The sequence below is a fragment of the Vicia villosa genome, linkage group LG3 (genome assembly GCF_029867415.1).
Source record: "Vicia villosa cultivar HV-30 ecotype Madison, WI linkage group LG3, Vvil1.0, whole genome shotgun sequence".
Lineage (NCBI taxonomy): Eukaryota > Viridiplantae > Streptophyta > Magnoliopsida > Fabales > Fabaceae > Vicia > Vicia villosa.
The window spans coordinates 180,761,947-180,774,910 of record NC_081182.1 but is presented as its reverse complement, the minus strand read 5'-3'; the positions used below and the strand labels follow the sequence as shown (position 1 = coordinate 180,774,910).

Genomic DNA, 12,964 nt, shown 5'->3' with positions numbered 1-12,964 from the left:
AGTTCGAACTCTTGAGTTAACGTATTGATTCTAGCTAGTTTGACATCATCCGTTCCCTCATGGGCAACTTGCAATGTGTCCCACATAGCTTTAGCGGATCTACATTGGGAAACACGATAGTATTCATCAACTCCTAGAGCTGAGATTAGAATGTTTCTCGCTTTCCAATCGTATCCATATCTCTTTTCATCTTCAGCATCCCAAGTATTTTCTGGTTTTGGAACAACGGCACCAGCTGCATTTGTCATGGTGATCTGAAAGGGACCATTGACAATTGCTGTCCAGATGTTCCTATCAATGGCATTGATATGAACACACATACAATCCTTCCAATAGCCATAGTTTTCACCGTTGAAAACTAGAGCTCTATTGTGAGCCCCTTTAGGTCCGGAAGCCATCTTTCCAATAAGTGTTTCACGTAGCACGGAATAAACCAGAGCTCTTGATGCCACTTGTTAGACGCTAGGCTTAAGGATCTAGAGGGGGGTGAATAGATCTCTCAGAGTTTTTCGGAATTATTTCAAACTTAAGCGAAAGCGGTTCAGGATTGACCCGCGTCTAATCTGGACCGCTATTGAAAAGGTTGTATATGTGATAAAACCACAAGATAATTGGGATTAACAATGAAAGGATAGATTATAGAATCAATTCGTTGCTCTAATGAAAAACGATTAACTTCTGATTTGATAAACTTTGTTTGCAATGCTTTGATAATGGATGAAGCAAGAGCACAAACACTTGGTGATAATATCCAAATTGATTGTGATTCAATATGTGGTAAATTGTGATGTTTACGAAGGTTCTTAAAACACAATTTTAACACTTGAATCGTTGATCAGTTTGCAATTATAACCAAGTACGAACAGAACGTAGATGAAAAGACAAAAGCGATAACAACACGATATTTGTTCAGGCAGTTCGTCGATCGTCCTCGCTACGATTAGATCTGCCCCCAATTCCAAACGGGAATTGGGATATCTTTCATTATTATTGAAAACAGTTTATACAAAGAAGATAACAAAGCGATAAACGATAAACCAATTATGTTGATCCTTTGAATCTTCTTCCCCCTTAATCTTGAGCCAGATCAAGGTCTTCCAAGAGCTTCACTTTGATTTCCTTGATGCAGTGTATTGAATTCCTCGAACCCTTGTTCTTCAATCTTCACACTCAGCTGAATCTTTGATAAAGCCTCTTGATAAAAACCCCCAAAATTCACCAATCTTGGAGGGCAAAATCCGCAGATTTTATTCACCAAAACCCCACAAATCTTCACCCACTAGGAATCTTCAATTCCGTTCCATGGACGTTATCGATCTTGAACGCAAACCCTCAACGCAAAAATGATTGTGTGTAGTTGTGTTGAAGTTGTGTCGATGATCGAAGATGAGAAGCCTTTGTGTATCTTTCAGTTGTTGGTGTTAATTTGCAATAAATGACATGAAAGAATATATAAAGGAGCAGGATCTGTGTATCAGCAAAACACACTAAGTTTGGCAAGTTTTGAGCAGATAGGTCGACCTACTTTGTTGGTTAGGTCGACCTAACAGAGGTAGATTTGGCCAAATTGTAATTGCTTCCAGTTGAGTCGACCTGTTGGTAGCTTAGGTCGACCTAAAGTCAGTTAAGTTGCGTTCTTGAGACTTTTCTTCATTTTAGGTCAACAAACTTGAACAAAATCCAATCCAATCATTGATTTGTAAATTGAGAAAATTTGATTCATATATGTTTCTATTTTAGACCAATTTCAATCTCTCTCAATCCAATTTCTTTTATTACTAATTTGGCACTGAATATTGAGTATTTCCTTAATCAATGATGATTGAAATTTGAAGAGAAATCAAATCTTTCAATTTTCCTTCTAAATATTTGATTAAATCATGAATTAATTGAATATTAATTTATATAAAATCAATTTTTTAATCAAAAATTCGTGGCCTTGTGATTAGAGCTTCTAGATGACTTGTGCAGCAAGATTGGATCATAAAATATTGGGCCTCTTTGCAAAAAGATTCATTTTGAAGCCCTTTACTTCACACTTTTTCTTCAAAAATTGTCCAACTTTGACAAGGCATATCTCCCTCAATTTTTAAGATAAGGAGGAGTTCTAGGACTTTTTGGAAACCTCAAGATGTCCTCTACAAGCCACTTTGGGAACTTTTTTCCATTTGAAGAATTTATCTTGATGATATTGGCTTTGACAAAAAACTGCTTTTGGTTGACTTTCAAAAATGACCTATAATCTTTTGATCCATATCTCTCAAATGAAGCATTTTTAGACTTGGCATGTGAGAGACAAAGTTGTAGATAATTCAATTTCCTTCAAATTGAGCTTTGGATGGGAAGTTTCTGATGTTCCATGTGGAAGTTATGGCTGGTCAATGTTCAGTTGACTTTCTCCCATGAAAACCCTAATTTAGAAACTTTTGAATCTGTTGATTTATGATCTTTCCTTGATGAACCATGATCAATTTTTGATGAAATGGTGAATGATACATCAATTAAGGATGTTGACAAAAAATCAGGAGTTTTGACTGTACTTTGACCACAGTTGACTTTTAGGTCGAATCAGTCGACTGTTGACTTTCTAAGCAATTGGATGATCAATCTTTTGGATTGGGCCCTGAATTTTGTCATGGAGGTAGTTTGGAATATCATAGACCATATGAGATGCCTTGGAGCTCTTGATCCATTGATTTTTCTTCAGAACAACACAAACCCTAGTTTCTTGAGCCTTTGTTTAGGAGAGGTGTCTTTGAGCTTTGTACCTTGATTTGAGTTTGTTTTAAAAGAAATAAGATGGGCAAATTTTGGGGTATGACATTACCACAGTTTAATATAAATTTAATGTAAATAAATTTAGTGGCTTATATTAATCCAACACACCAATCACTTGCGCCAATTTTAAAGAATTTAAAATTTGATTACTATAATTTTATGAATACAAATTATTTTACTGTCTACACATCAATGACAATAGCATCAGTATATGATTGACTAAGTACATTATATATCTAATAAACCTGAACCAAAACTAAATATAAAAACTTGAGTGACAAAGACTTGTTATAAACACTACAAACAGATCATCATCCCTAGAAGTGGTTAATTATAAATCATACTCCATATATGATAATTTTCTTCCCTAATGTCACTAATGTCATCAACAGAACTTCTTTCATGTAATCTTTCAGAAGGCCTCCTAGTTGAATATGAGGATAATGATGGTCATGGCTCAGTTTCAACATTACTATGATATGATGACTTGGCAGAATCTTTGGAAGCTTGAATTTGAGTGATTATGTCCGACAAACCCATACCATTATTCCGGTTACTACCTTTATAGACACCATAAGCAGTAGACGCTGGAGGTTCAACTTCTGCACTAGGGGCAATAAGAGAAAATTTTAGCCGTTCATGAAGAGTTTACAAAAGAAACACACCACTACCACCAACCATCAAGTAGTTTAAAGTCCTGAAAATTGAAAATAAAATAAAAATATTTAACAGCCAAGCTTATTTGGTACCTAGATCCAAACTCGATGATCGAAGAGACGATAGATTATGCTTATCAGATATATTCAAGCCTCTAAGCATGCTCTCAATAGCAGTGACCTTCTGTTTTCTTGCTTGCAACACACTTTCCAAACTACGCTCTCAATATCAGACTTTAACTAGAAAATGAAGAAACCATAACATACCATGAATGAAAGAAGCCCTGTAAGTATGCTGCATTCATAAAATGGAAACATCAGAATAAAACTATAAATTAATAATCAACAACTAGTGTTATTCAAAGATACCAATCCCTTGAGGAAAATAATACAACTAAATTTCGGAGTCAAAGAAAAAAATAAAAACACAATAGGGAGTAAACCACATAAAAGAACTCCAAAATATGCACACTCTGACCTTGATGCAGACCACATTGGATTCCAACTTTCAGGATGAACTGCAATATCATAAAAACTTACCTGTATCAATTTGTGTAACTAATAAAAATAAAAAGTGATTTGTCTCCAGATATATTAAAGAACTTACAATCACTCATAGATAAACAGATCTTTTTCTGTGTCATGAACCTCCCATTAGGTGTTGTCATGCTACATTATAGAAAGTATGAACTTGGTTATAGTAGACCAAATAAATGAAATTTAGAATGGCCAAGCATATAACAGCAATAGAGCACCTAATTCCAGGAGGTTTATATGGATATTCTGGAGGAAACTTGATTTTCCCATAGTAAAAACCACCTAAAAATCCACAGATAAGATTATTAAAACAACCAACCTGTCTAATATGCACCGGACGCTCTCCCATTGCTGAATAGATGGCTGCAAGTTCAGCCTCACAATCCACAATTGCATGTCTCTTTCAAATAGTCGGACAAATACATTTAAAATATAACATACAACAAAATATAACCACATCAGTCTAAGAAACCAGCAACATCACCTCCTAAAACCCATAACAGAAAACTAGTGAGAAGGAATTGAAGTAAAAAGTGGACTACAATCCTGCATTTTCTTGAAGCTTTTCCTTCTCTATTACTTTTAAAACAGCCAATCCTGCAGGTGTACAAACAGGGTTTCCACCAAAGGCATTAAAGTAATTTATGTGAGTCAAAGCCTTTGCAATCTCAGGAGTAGTTACAACAGCACCGAGAGGAATGCCATTTCCAATACCCTGCCAAGAGAAAAATCAAGAAAACAGTCCAACAACGATGAGCATAGATACTTGACAAAGCATACATATTATGTATGCACACATAGATATATGCAAGGTTATAAACTTCAGTCACTATCACAATCGTATCGCAATTCTTATAGTCTAAGCATCACTTCCATGACCCAATGAAAATATTATATATTCGTTGCTGCAGACAGTTAGGCTGTTTTGTTTGCAAAATTAAGTGAAGGTTGTATCATTCTACTTTGACAAGAAGAGATGCATTACCTTTGCCATTGTTACTATATCAGGTTGAACACCATGGGCTTCAAATCCCCAGAAATGGCTACCGGTGCGAGTGTGGACCTCCGATTTTTTTAATACCGGGCCATACCTCTGATCTGTAGAGATACGTGAACTGACTCTTTTTTATCGCTTAATGCTTTCGCACTTTTTTTGAAAATATCACAGAGTCGCCACCGACCTTTTATTTTATCCAATTAAGGAAAGGTTTATAAAAGAAACAGAAAAAAGACCTTTAAGAAATTCTGGGTAAGGGGGTAGGTTATACAAAGGGAAGGTGTTAGCACCCTTTGTATCCATGGTTATCCATGGGCTCTTAAGTTTGCTTAGCTCACTTGTTTTTCGATCACTTTTCAATTGCTCTGAAATTGCTCATATGTGGTTTCAAATACTTTTGTAAATTGAATTTTGTAATGATCCGTGTGTGGATGTATACAAAATGCTTGTTTATCTTTCGAAAGATGTTTTGAAAAGAACGTTAACTTTGTAATAACCCGTGTTTGGATGTATACAAAGTATTGTCTTTTTTGAAAGTTTTGAAAAATCAACAGTGTATGAGAATTTTGTTTGTTTTGATTTTGAGCAAGCAAACTAGGAGGTCTACCCTGAGTTGTAAGGTCTTTATCCTATTTCCTTTAAAAATCTATCCTTTCACCGGATATAAAAGCAAGGTTCGATTTTGTACTCAAAACAGTGGAATTTTGACTTTGATTTTGAAAGGAATGAGAAGGGATTACCTCAAGAGGTGCAAGTGTGATTGTGATTGGATTCAGATATTTATCTTTGAAGTTAGTGATCTAACGGTTCAATTTTATCTTTGACATACACGCAGTTTATATTTGCTGGAAATTAAAGTGCGGAAATGTAAAGTGCGGAAAGTAAATCTACGCTATTACATCGATTGTGCGGGAAATGTAAACTAGCCTATTTACATGAATTTGACATCCTATACATTTATCTAGGAATTTTAAATTGCAAGAAAAATAAAAGGCATGTTTTTGGAATTTTTTATGATTGGTTTTAATTATAATTAATGCATGATTAATTAAATTAAAATGAAGAAAAAAGATGAAAATTGATTTAAACCTAGAAATTTAGTTTAAAATATGTACAAAATATTTGTCAATTAATTTTAAAACAAAACTAATTTTTTTGGAATTTTTGGAAATTGATTTGAAATTGATTTAAGTTAATTAAAACATAATTATGCAAATAATTATACAAATAATTAAAACTTAAAAAGAAAATTATTCAAAATATGTACAAAATTAGTTTATAATATATAAACACTATTTTATATAAAGAACAATTTTTTTTATGATTTTTTGATTGGTTAGAATAATTAAAAAGCTAATATATAAATATATACTAATTAATTATGCAAAATATTAAAATTTTGAAGAAAAATAAAATATTTTTATTTCAGAAAATAATATATTATTTTAGAAGTCTAAAAATATTTTTTGTGTATTTTTTGGATTGTAAAACTATTTTTAATTAATTTAACAAAGAAATTAAAATAAAATAGAAAATAAAATAGAAAATAAAAAGGATACTGATCCTGTGTGGAAATCAATGAAGGAGTATGGTGTGGTGAGAGATCTGGCACGTTGGATCTGACTGGAAGTGAATCAGAGGGCTCAGATTTTGAGGAGCATGACAAAAGCATGGACAGCGCAACACAGGATCCAAGAATTTGAATAAAAGCTGGCGCGCGCATTCTGGCCAACCAGAGCCTGCCACGCCTTCATCTTCTTCCTCTCTCCGTTGCTATAGGCTCTGCAACTGTAGGTAAAGCCTTTAGTGACGGTTTTCGTCCGTAGCTACAAGACCTGCACATGTCAAAATTTCATACAAGCAATATAAATTACTTAGGAGACCATGGTTAAGCTTAAAATCGTCCCCTGAGTTCAAATATGTCATTGGTTTCTTCTAATTTTGCCTAAATCAGAGGATCCCAAATTTTAGCTTATGAACCCTAAAATGGTATATTCGTGTGTAAGCATCTAAAACTCAATTAAAGCTCCAGAAATGATCTACACACCACACCAAGTTCAAATATATGTCTACATCGTGCTAGATATGCTTGGGTTATGAGACACAAGTCAGTTTTAGTTTGGATGAATCGAGACCTGTAGCGTTTGATTCAAGGAGTTTCAGAGCTTGCAAATGATCTGGATATGTTCAGTGAAGTTCAAGGAACGTGTTTGAGTGTTTAGTTTGAATGGAAAGTGACTTAAATTTGGAATTCGAATTTCAAAATTCTTTGAATATTTCAAGAGATTACAAGTGTGTTTCAAGCAAGAGTTTTGCTCTCAATTTCTGTCTTTTTATTACTGAAGTGCTATAGCCTATTTATAAGCATTAGAGTGCTTAGAAACTAAGCCAAAAGCATTGATGAGTTTTTTTGGAATCTTGACTTTTTCAACATTGGTAGCTTTGCCTTTAAGCCACCATGGCTTGATTTTCTTCTTCTCCTCTGCTGTACTTTGCTTTGGGACAGAGTTGAATGAGTCATGCTTGGAATACAAGCTATTCTTTATCCATTTCATTTTCTTTTTAATTTTAATCTTAAAATAAGATAAAATTATGCCAAAAATGGATAAAAAATGATGTGGGCTTAGTCTTGGTCGTGGGAGGCCCATATCATCATGGAAATGATGTTTGAATGCTGAAAACTTGGCCCCATTTGGAAAAAATACATTTTTGAGCAATGTTGATTTCATGCATTTTCCCAAAATTTAGCCAACTTCAACAAGGTGTAAATCCTTCAATTTTTGTCATATGAAGGAGATCTTGCACTTTTTAGAAACCTCAAAGAGTCCTCTAACCAATGTCTTTGGTCTCATGTCAAAATGATTTTTGAAGCTCCTTGTGTGTCCTTTTGAAAAAAGTGTCTTTTTGTTGACTTTGAAAATGACCTGTAATGTCTTTGATCATATTTTTCAAATGGTGAATCCAATGACCATGGGATCAATGGAATTTGAAAGATAATTGAATTTCCTTCAAAACAAGCTTTGGTTTGAATTTTTTGGATGAAGGATGAGAGAGTTATGATCAGTCAAAGTTGAGTTGACTTTTCAGGCAAAAACCCTAATTTTGAATCTTAGGGTTTTGTTGATTTTTGATCTTTCCTTGATGAATTATGATCATCCAATGATCAAATGATGAATCCTTTGACAAAATATGGACTTTGACAAAAAATTTCATTTTTGACTGTCTGTTGACTTTTTTGGTCAAACGGGTCGTCTGTTGACTGTTTGAGCTGCTGACGGTGCGTCTGAGTGAATTGAAGTTTGAAAATTTGTATGATGGTACTTTGAGATATATGGATGTGTATGAAATCCATTTGAGCTCTCAAAAACTTGTTGCTCCTGTAAAAACAAGAAAAACCCTGATTAGGGACTGTTTGTGTAGGAGATAGTTAAGCGTACCTGATTTTTGTGCAGTGTTGAGTCTCTGCTAATCGCTTGATATTCAGAAGACTTCTAGAACAAAAATCTTGGAATTTTGAATTGTGAAAGATTGATTTGATTGATGGTACAAAACACTGAGAATTGTACTGCCAGCAGTTTGGCTGTCAACTGACTGTTCAGGTATTGATGTAGCAGTTAGAGTGAAAAATCAACAGTCAAAGTTAATTTTCTTTTTTGTTGTTTTTTGTTTTTGTTTTATGTGAAAAATGAAAGTTTATTTACATGACTTGTTAGAAAAACACAGACATAATAAATAACTAATATTTACGGTATGCGGGCAAAATTACCGATAATAACCCTGAAAATCATTTAATGCACAGAAATAGGAATATTTGACTGGCAGAAAACACACAAAATATTATCTTAGTAATTAAGCAATATTATGACAAATAGTACAACATTTAATACTGACAGTACAAATATCACATACTATATTGAACAGTACGACGAATAAACGGTACATTTAAGAAATAAGAAATACGGCAAATTTTAAGAATGACGATTAATGACCCATGCTATGAACAATAACATGTAGATGATTGGGAGTGCAACCATTGCAGGTCCACACTCTTCAGGACTATGCAGGCAGAAGAAAGTCATGATCACCGTAGCAATGGTGATGACTGTAAGAAACAGTGTCTCTATCCATTTTGCCATTCTTGTCAGGGAAGAAGAGAAAATAGATATGAGATAGGAATTTGAAAGATGAGTTGGAATTTGATGTGAGATTTTATGAAAGAAAATGAGAGGTATTTATAGAATGGAAAGAAGGAAAGAGACGTTGGGGAATGATGTGATTCCGTACAAAAAGGAAAATTTGAGTGGAAGTAAGATTTGAAAGAAAGTGTATGATAGTGTTGGAAAAAGAGAGATTTGATTTTTGAAAAAAGAGATTTGAAAAGATTTTTGCAAATAATGGAATATAGTACAAAAATTAGTGGGAAACAAAAGATAATAATAATCTACTTGTTACCAGTACAGTCTGAGTTTCCTGATTCTGCGCCTGCAAAAAGATTTAACTCTGTACCAATTGTGTCAGTACCATTTATCTGTAAATAAATAAATATCATGTGTGAAGTAATAAACAGTATTTGGTGTTTGCGTAAGAATAAATTCAACTGCAAGCCAAATTACTGTATAAGAAAAATTCTAAAAACTAAGTATTTCATATGTCAGGATATTTGTTGAAATAAAAATCCATGATTATATGAGACCCTTAATTTTCAGATTGGAGTTTTCTTGAAAAATATGTGGGCAAATTTTGGGGTATAACAGTTGCCCCTATTCAATCTTCTTAAACCTGAAGAGATTGTCTGAAATCTGAAGGTAGAAGATGATTGAATATTTAGATGCCCTGAAAATTTGCACTTACCTTGATCAGAAGAGGTGTTGGAAGTTGCATTTGAATGTCGTCTGCGAAATGTTGTTGGCAGATTGAAACATTACCTGAGATGGGCTTTCATATGCCACCTGGTGAATGTGTTGATGGTTTGTTCATCAGAATGAATTCATTGATTATATCTTGATGAAGGATTTGAAAGTCTTTGTGTTGACTATTTCGGAACCGTCCAAGGTTACCGCTTTAAGTCTTGGAAGATAATCGTTACGGAACTTGTCCAAAGTTTTTCCGATTTAGATTTTGGAAGTTGATCATTGTGGAACCGTCTGAGGTATCGCTTTAGATCTGCAATGTTAGATCGTTTTGGAACCGTCTGAGGTATCGCTTTAGATCAGCAACGTTAGATCGTTTTGGAACCGTCTGAGGTATCGCTTTAGATCTGTGATGCTAGATCGTTTTGGAACCGTCTGAGGTATCGTTTAGATCTGTGATGCTTGTTTTTGAGTTGGTAAGTGATCAGAATGAATCTTCGGCTTGATTATATCTGAGAGAACTGTTCATGGAATTCAGGTGAACACTGTATGTGATTGAGAACATCTTTGTTGAAGATATCCGTCTACCTGAAAAATCAAGTTAGTGATATGCAATGTTTATGATGCATGTAAATGTGAGATATTCCCGGAGAAATATGCATGTGATGTTGTGTATGAATATGCGCATGATGCATGATGTATGATGTATGATGTATGAATATGTGAATGTATGAATGTATGAATGTATGAATGTATGAATGTGATGTCAAGCTTCTAATTGGAAAAATAAATTCCCACTAGTCAGCTGGACATGAATGTATTGTGATCGTTGATGATCTTTTGTCTTGCTTGAGTACCCTCGTCTGGGGAAATTCTTTGAGAACCCGGGTATCCCGTTGAAGGATCTTTGACTACTGCTTGGGGAACCAAAGGTAACTGGAAGTTCTGATGCCCTTTCAAATGGGAATGAGGAAGATGCATAATCCTCCGATGCACTATCTGACCAAGTCCGGGTGCGGGGATCACATCTTCTGAAGATAGTAATCTGGAACAACCCTGCTGGGGAATAAGACTTCTTTTGAAGAGAAAATCTTTTTGAGGAATTTGCTGAGAAATGCGTTTCTCTTGGTGATTTCCTTCTGATGGAATGATGTCCAGATGATCGGGACATTTCCTGAATGCCATTCCTGTTTTTCCTGGTAAACATCAATCATATTCAAATGCATATGTTCATTCAAAATTATCATTGGGACGCTTACGCATTTAAAACAGAAAAAGTGAAAATAGTGATTTTTGAAAGAGCTGCATTGAAAAAGAGCCATGATAGGCGGGTTAGCACAGGGAGACAACAATCCTAGAAGTAGGAAACTGTCAGAAAGTTTTGAAAAATATTTATGAAGATAAATAGCTATGTGAAAATGATCCAGTCAAGTTTCAACTCTGCTATTGCCAATCTGTCTTCGAGCATCTCATCCCTCACTTGTTGGAAGAAAGTGATTAGACTGATCGGTGTCTTTGAGGTGTTGAATCTTGATGGTGAGTAGGCAGCTGAACGGAACATAGTTGTATGCTTCATTCCCTAACTTTTGCCTAGGCCGCCCTTTCAGGTTTTCAGCCTACCGGGATAGTATTTGTTTAGTCTCTAATTTTTGCCTGGACCGCCCTTTCGGGTTTTCAATCCACCGAGACGCTCATTTTTTGCCTAAGTTGCCCTTTCAGGTTTTCAACTTAGCGAGCTGTTTTTTTTTATTTTTTTACGAGAAGTATTTTTTGACTATGTCAGCATTCACAGGGTGTGGGAAATCCTCGCCATCCATGGTGGTAAGCAACATGGCGCCGCCGGAGAATATTTTCTTGATTATGAATGGTCCCTCGTAGGTGGGAGTCCATTTGCCTCTAGGATCACCTTGTGGTAAGATGATGCGTTTGACAACCAAGCCACCAGTTTGGTATGCTTGACTTTTGACTTTTTTGTTGAAGACTTTGATCATACGCTTTTGGTATAGCTGACCATGACAAATAGCTGCGAGCCTTTTCTCATCAATCAAGTTTATCTGGTCCAACCGTGTTTGAATCCAATCGTCTTCGTCTAGATTGGCTTCTTTCATAATCCTTAGGGAAGGAATCTGAATTTCAATTGGAAGAACTGCCTCCATACCATAGACTAAGGAGAATGGAGTTGCCCCTGTTGAAGTACGCGCAGATGTGCGATAACCATGAAGAGCAAAAGGTAACATCTCATGCCAGTCTTTGTAGGTTACTGTCATTTTTTGTATGATTTTCCTGATGTTCTTGTTGGCAGCTTCCACCGCGCCGTTCATCTTTGGTCGATATGGAGAAGAATTATGATGCTTGATCTTGAACTGTGTGCAAAGTTCAGTAATCATTCTGTTGTTTAGATTTGTGCCATTGTCCGTGATAATCCGTTCAGGGATGCCATACCGACAAATGAGATTGTATTTGATGAACCGGGCCACCACATTTTTGGTGACAGAAGCAAATGAAGCTGCTTCTACCCACTTTGTGAAGTAGTCAATAGCGACCAGGATAAAGCGATGTCCGTTGGAGGCAGTAGGTTTGATTTCTCCAATCATATCAATACCCCACATTGCAAAAGGCCAAGGAGCCGTCAGGACGCTTAATGGAACTGGAGGTACATGTACTTTGTCAGCGTATATCTGGCATTTGTGACATGTTCGGGAGTGATGATGGCAGTCTGTTTCCATGGTAGACCAGTAATAACCTGCTCTAAGGATCCTTTTAGCCATTGTATGTCCACTGGAATGAGTACCAAAGGCACCATTGTGTATTTCTTCCATAATCTGTTCTGCTTCCTTCTTGTTTACACAGCGAAGTAAAGTCGAGTCATGGTTGCGTTTGTATAGGGTTCCATTGCTTAGAAAGAATTTGGCAGCAAATCTCCTTAAAAACTTTCTGTCATTAATGGATGCCCCTTCAGGGTACTCCTGAGCTTCGAGATATCTTTTTACCTCATGGAACCATGGTTTTTCCTCGGTTCCTTCGGTATTGATCTCATTGCAATAGGATGGTTCATCTTGTCTGTAGATGGTGATCATAGGCGCCTCGTTGTCCCACCTGACTTTGAACATGGATGACATGGTAGCTAAAGCATCAGCTAGTTGATT

The 12,964-nt window shown here is 35.5% G+C and overlaps 1 protein-coding gene across 1 annotated transcript; it reads right to left on the bottom strand.

The window, feature by feature from the left end:
• Nucleotides 1–3,595: 3,595 nt before the first annotated feature.
• Nucleotides 3,596–4,351, bottom strand: LOC131656971 (ubiquitin-conjugating enzyme E2 34-like). Its single transcript, XM_058926506.1, has 4 exons — nt 4,190–4,351; nt 4,042–4,103; nt 3,913–3,952; nt 3,596–3,729 (listed from the first exon to the last, which is right to left on the bottom strand). The coding sequence occupies exons 1-4, from the start codon at nt 4,318–4,320 to the stop codon at nt 3,675–3,677; spliced, it is 288 nt and encodes a 95-aa protein (XP_058782489.1). The 5' UTR covers nt 4,321–4,351; the 3' UTR covers nt 3,596–3,674.
• Between the last annotated feature and the right edge of the window lie 8,613 nt (nt 4,352–12,964).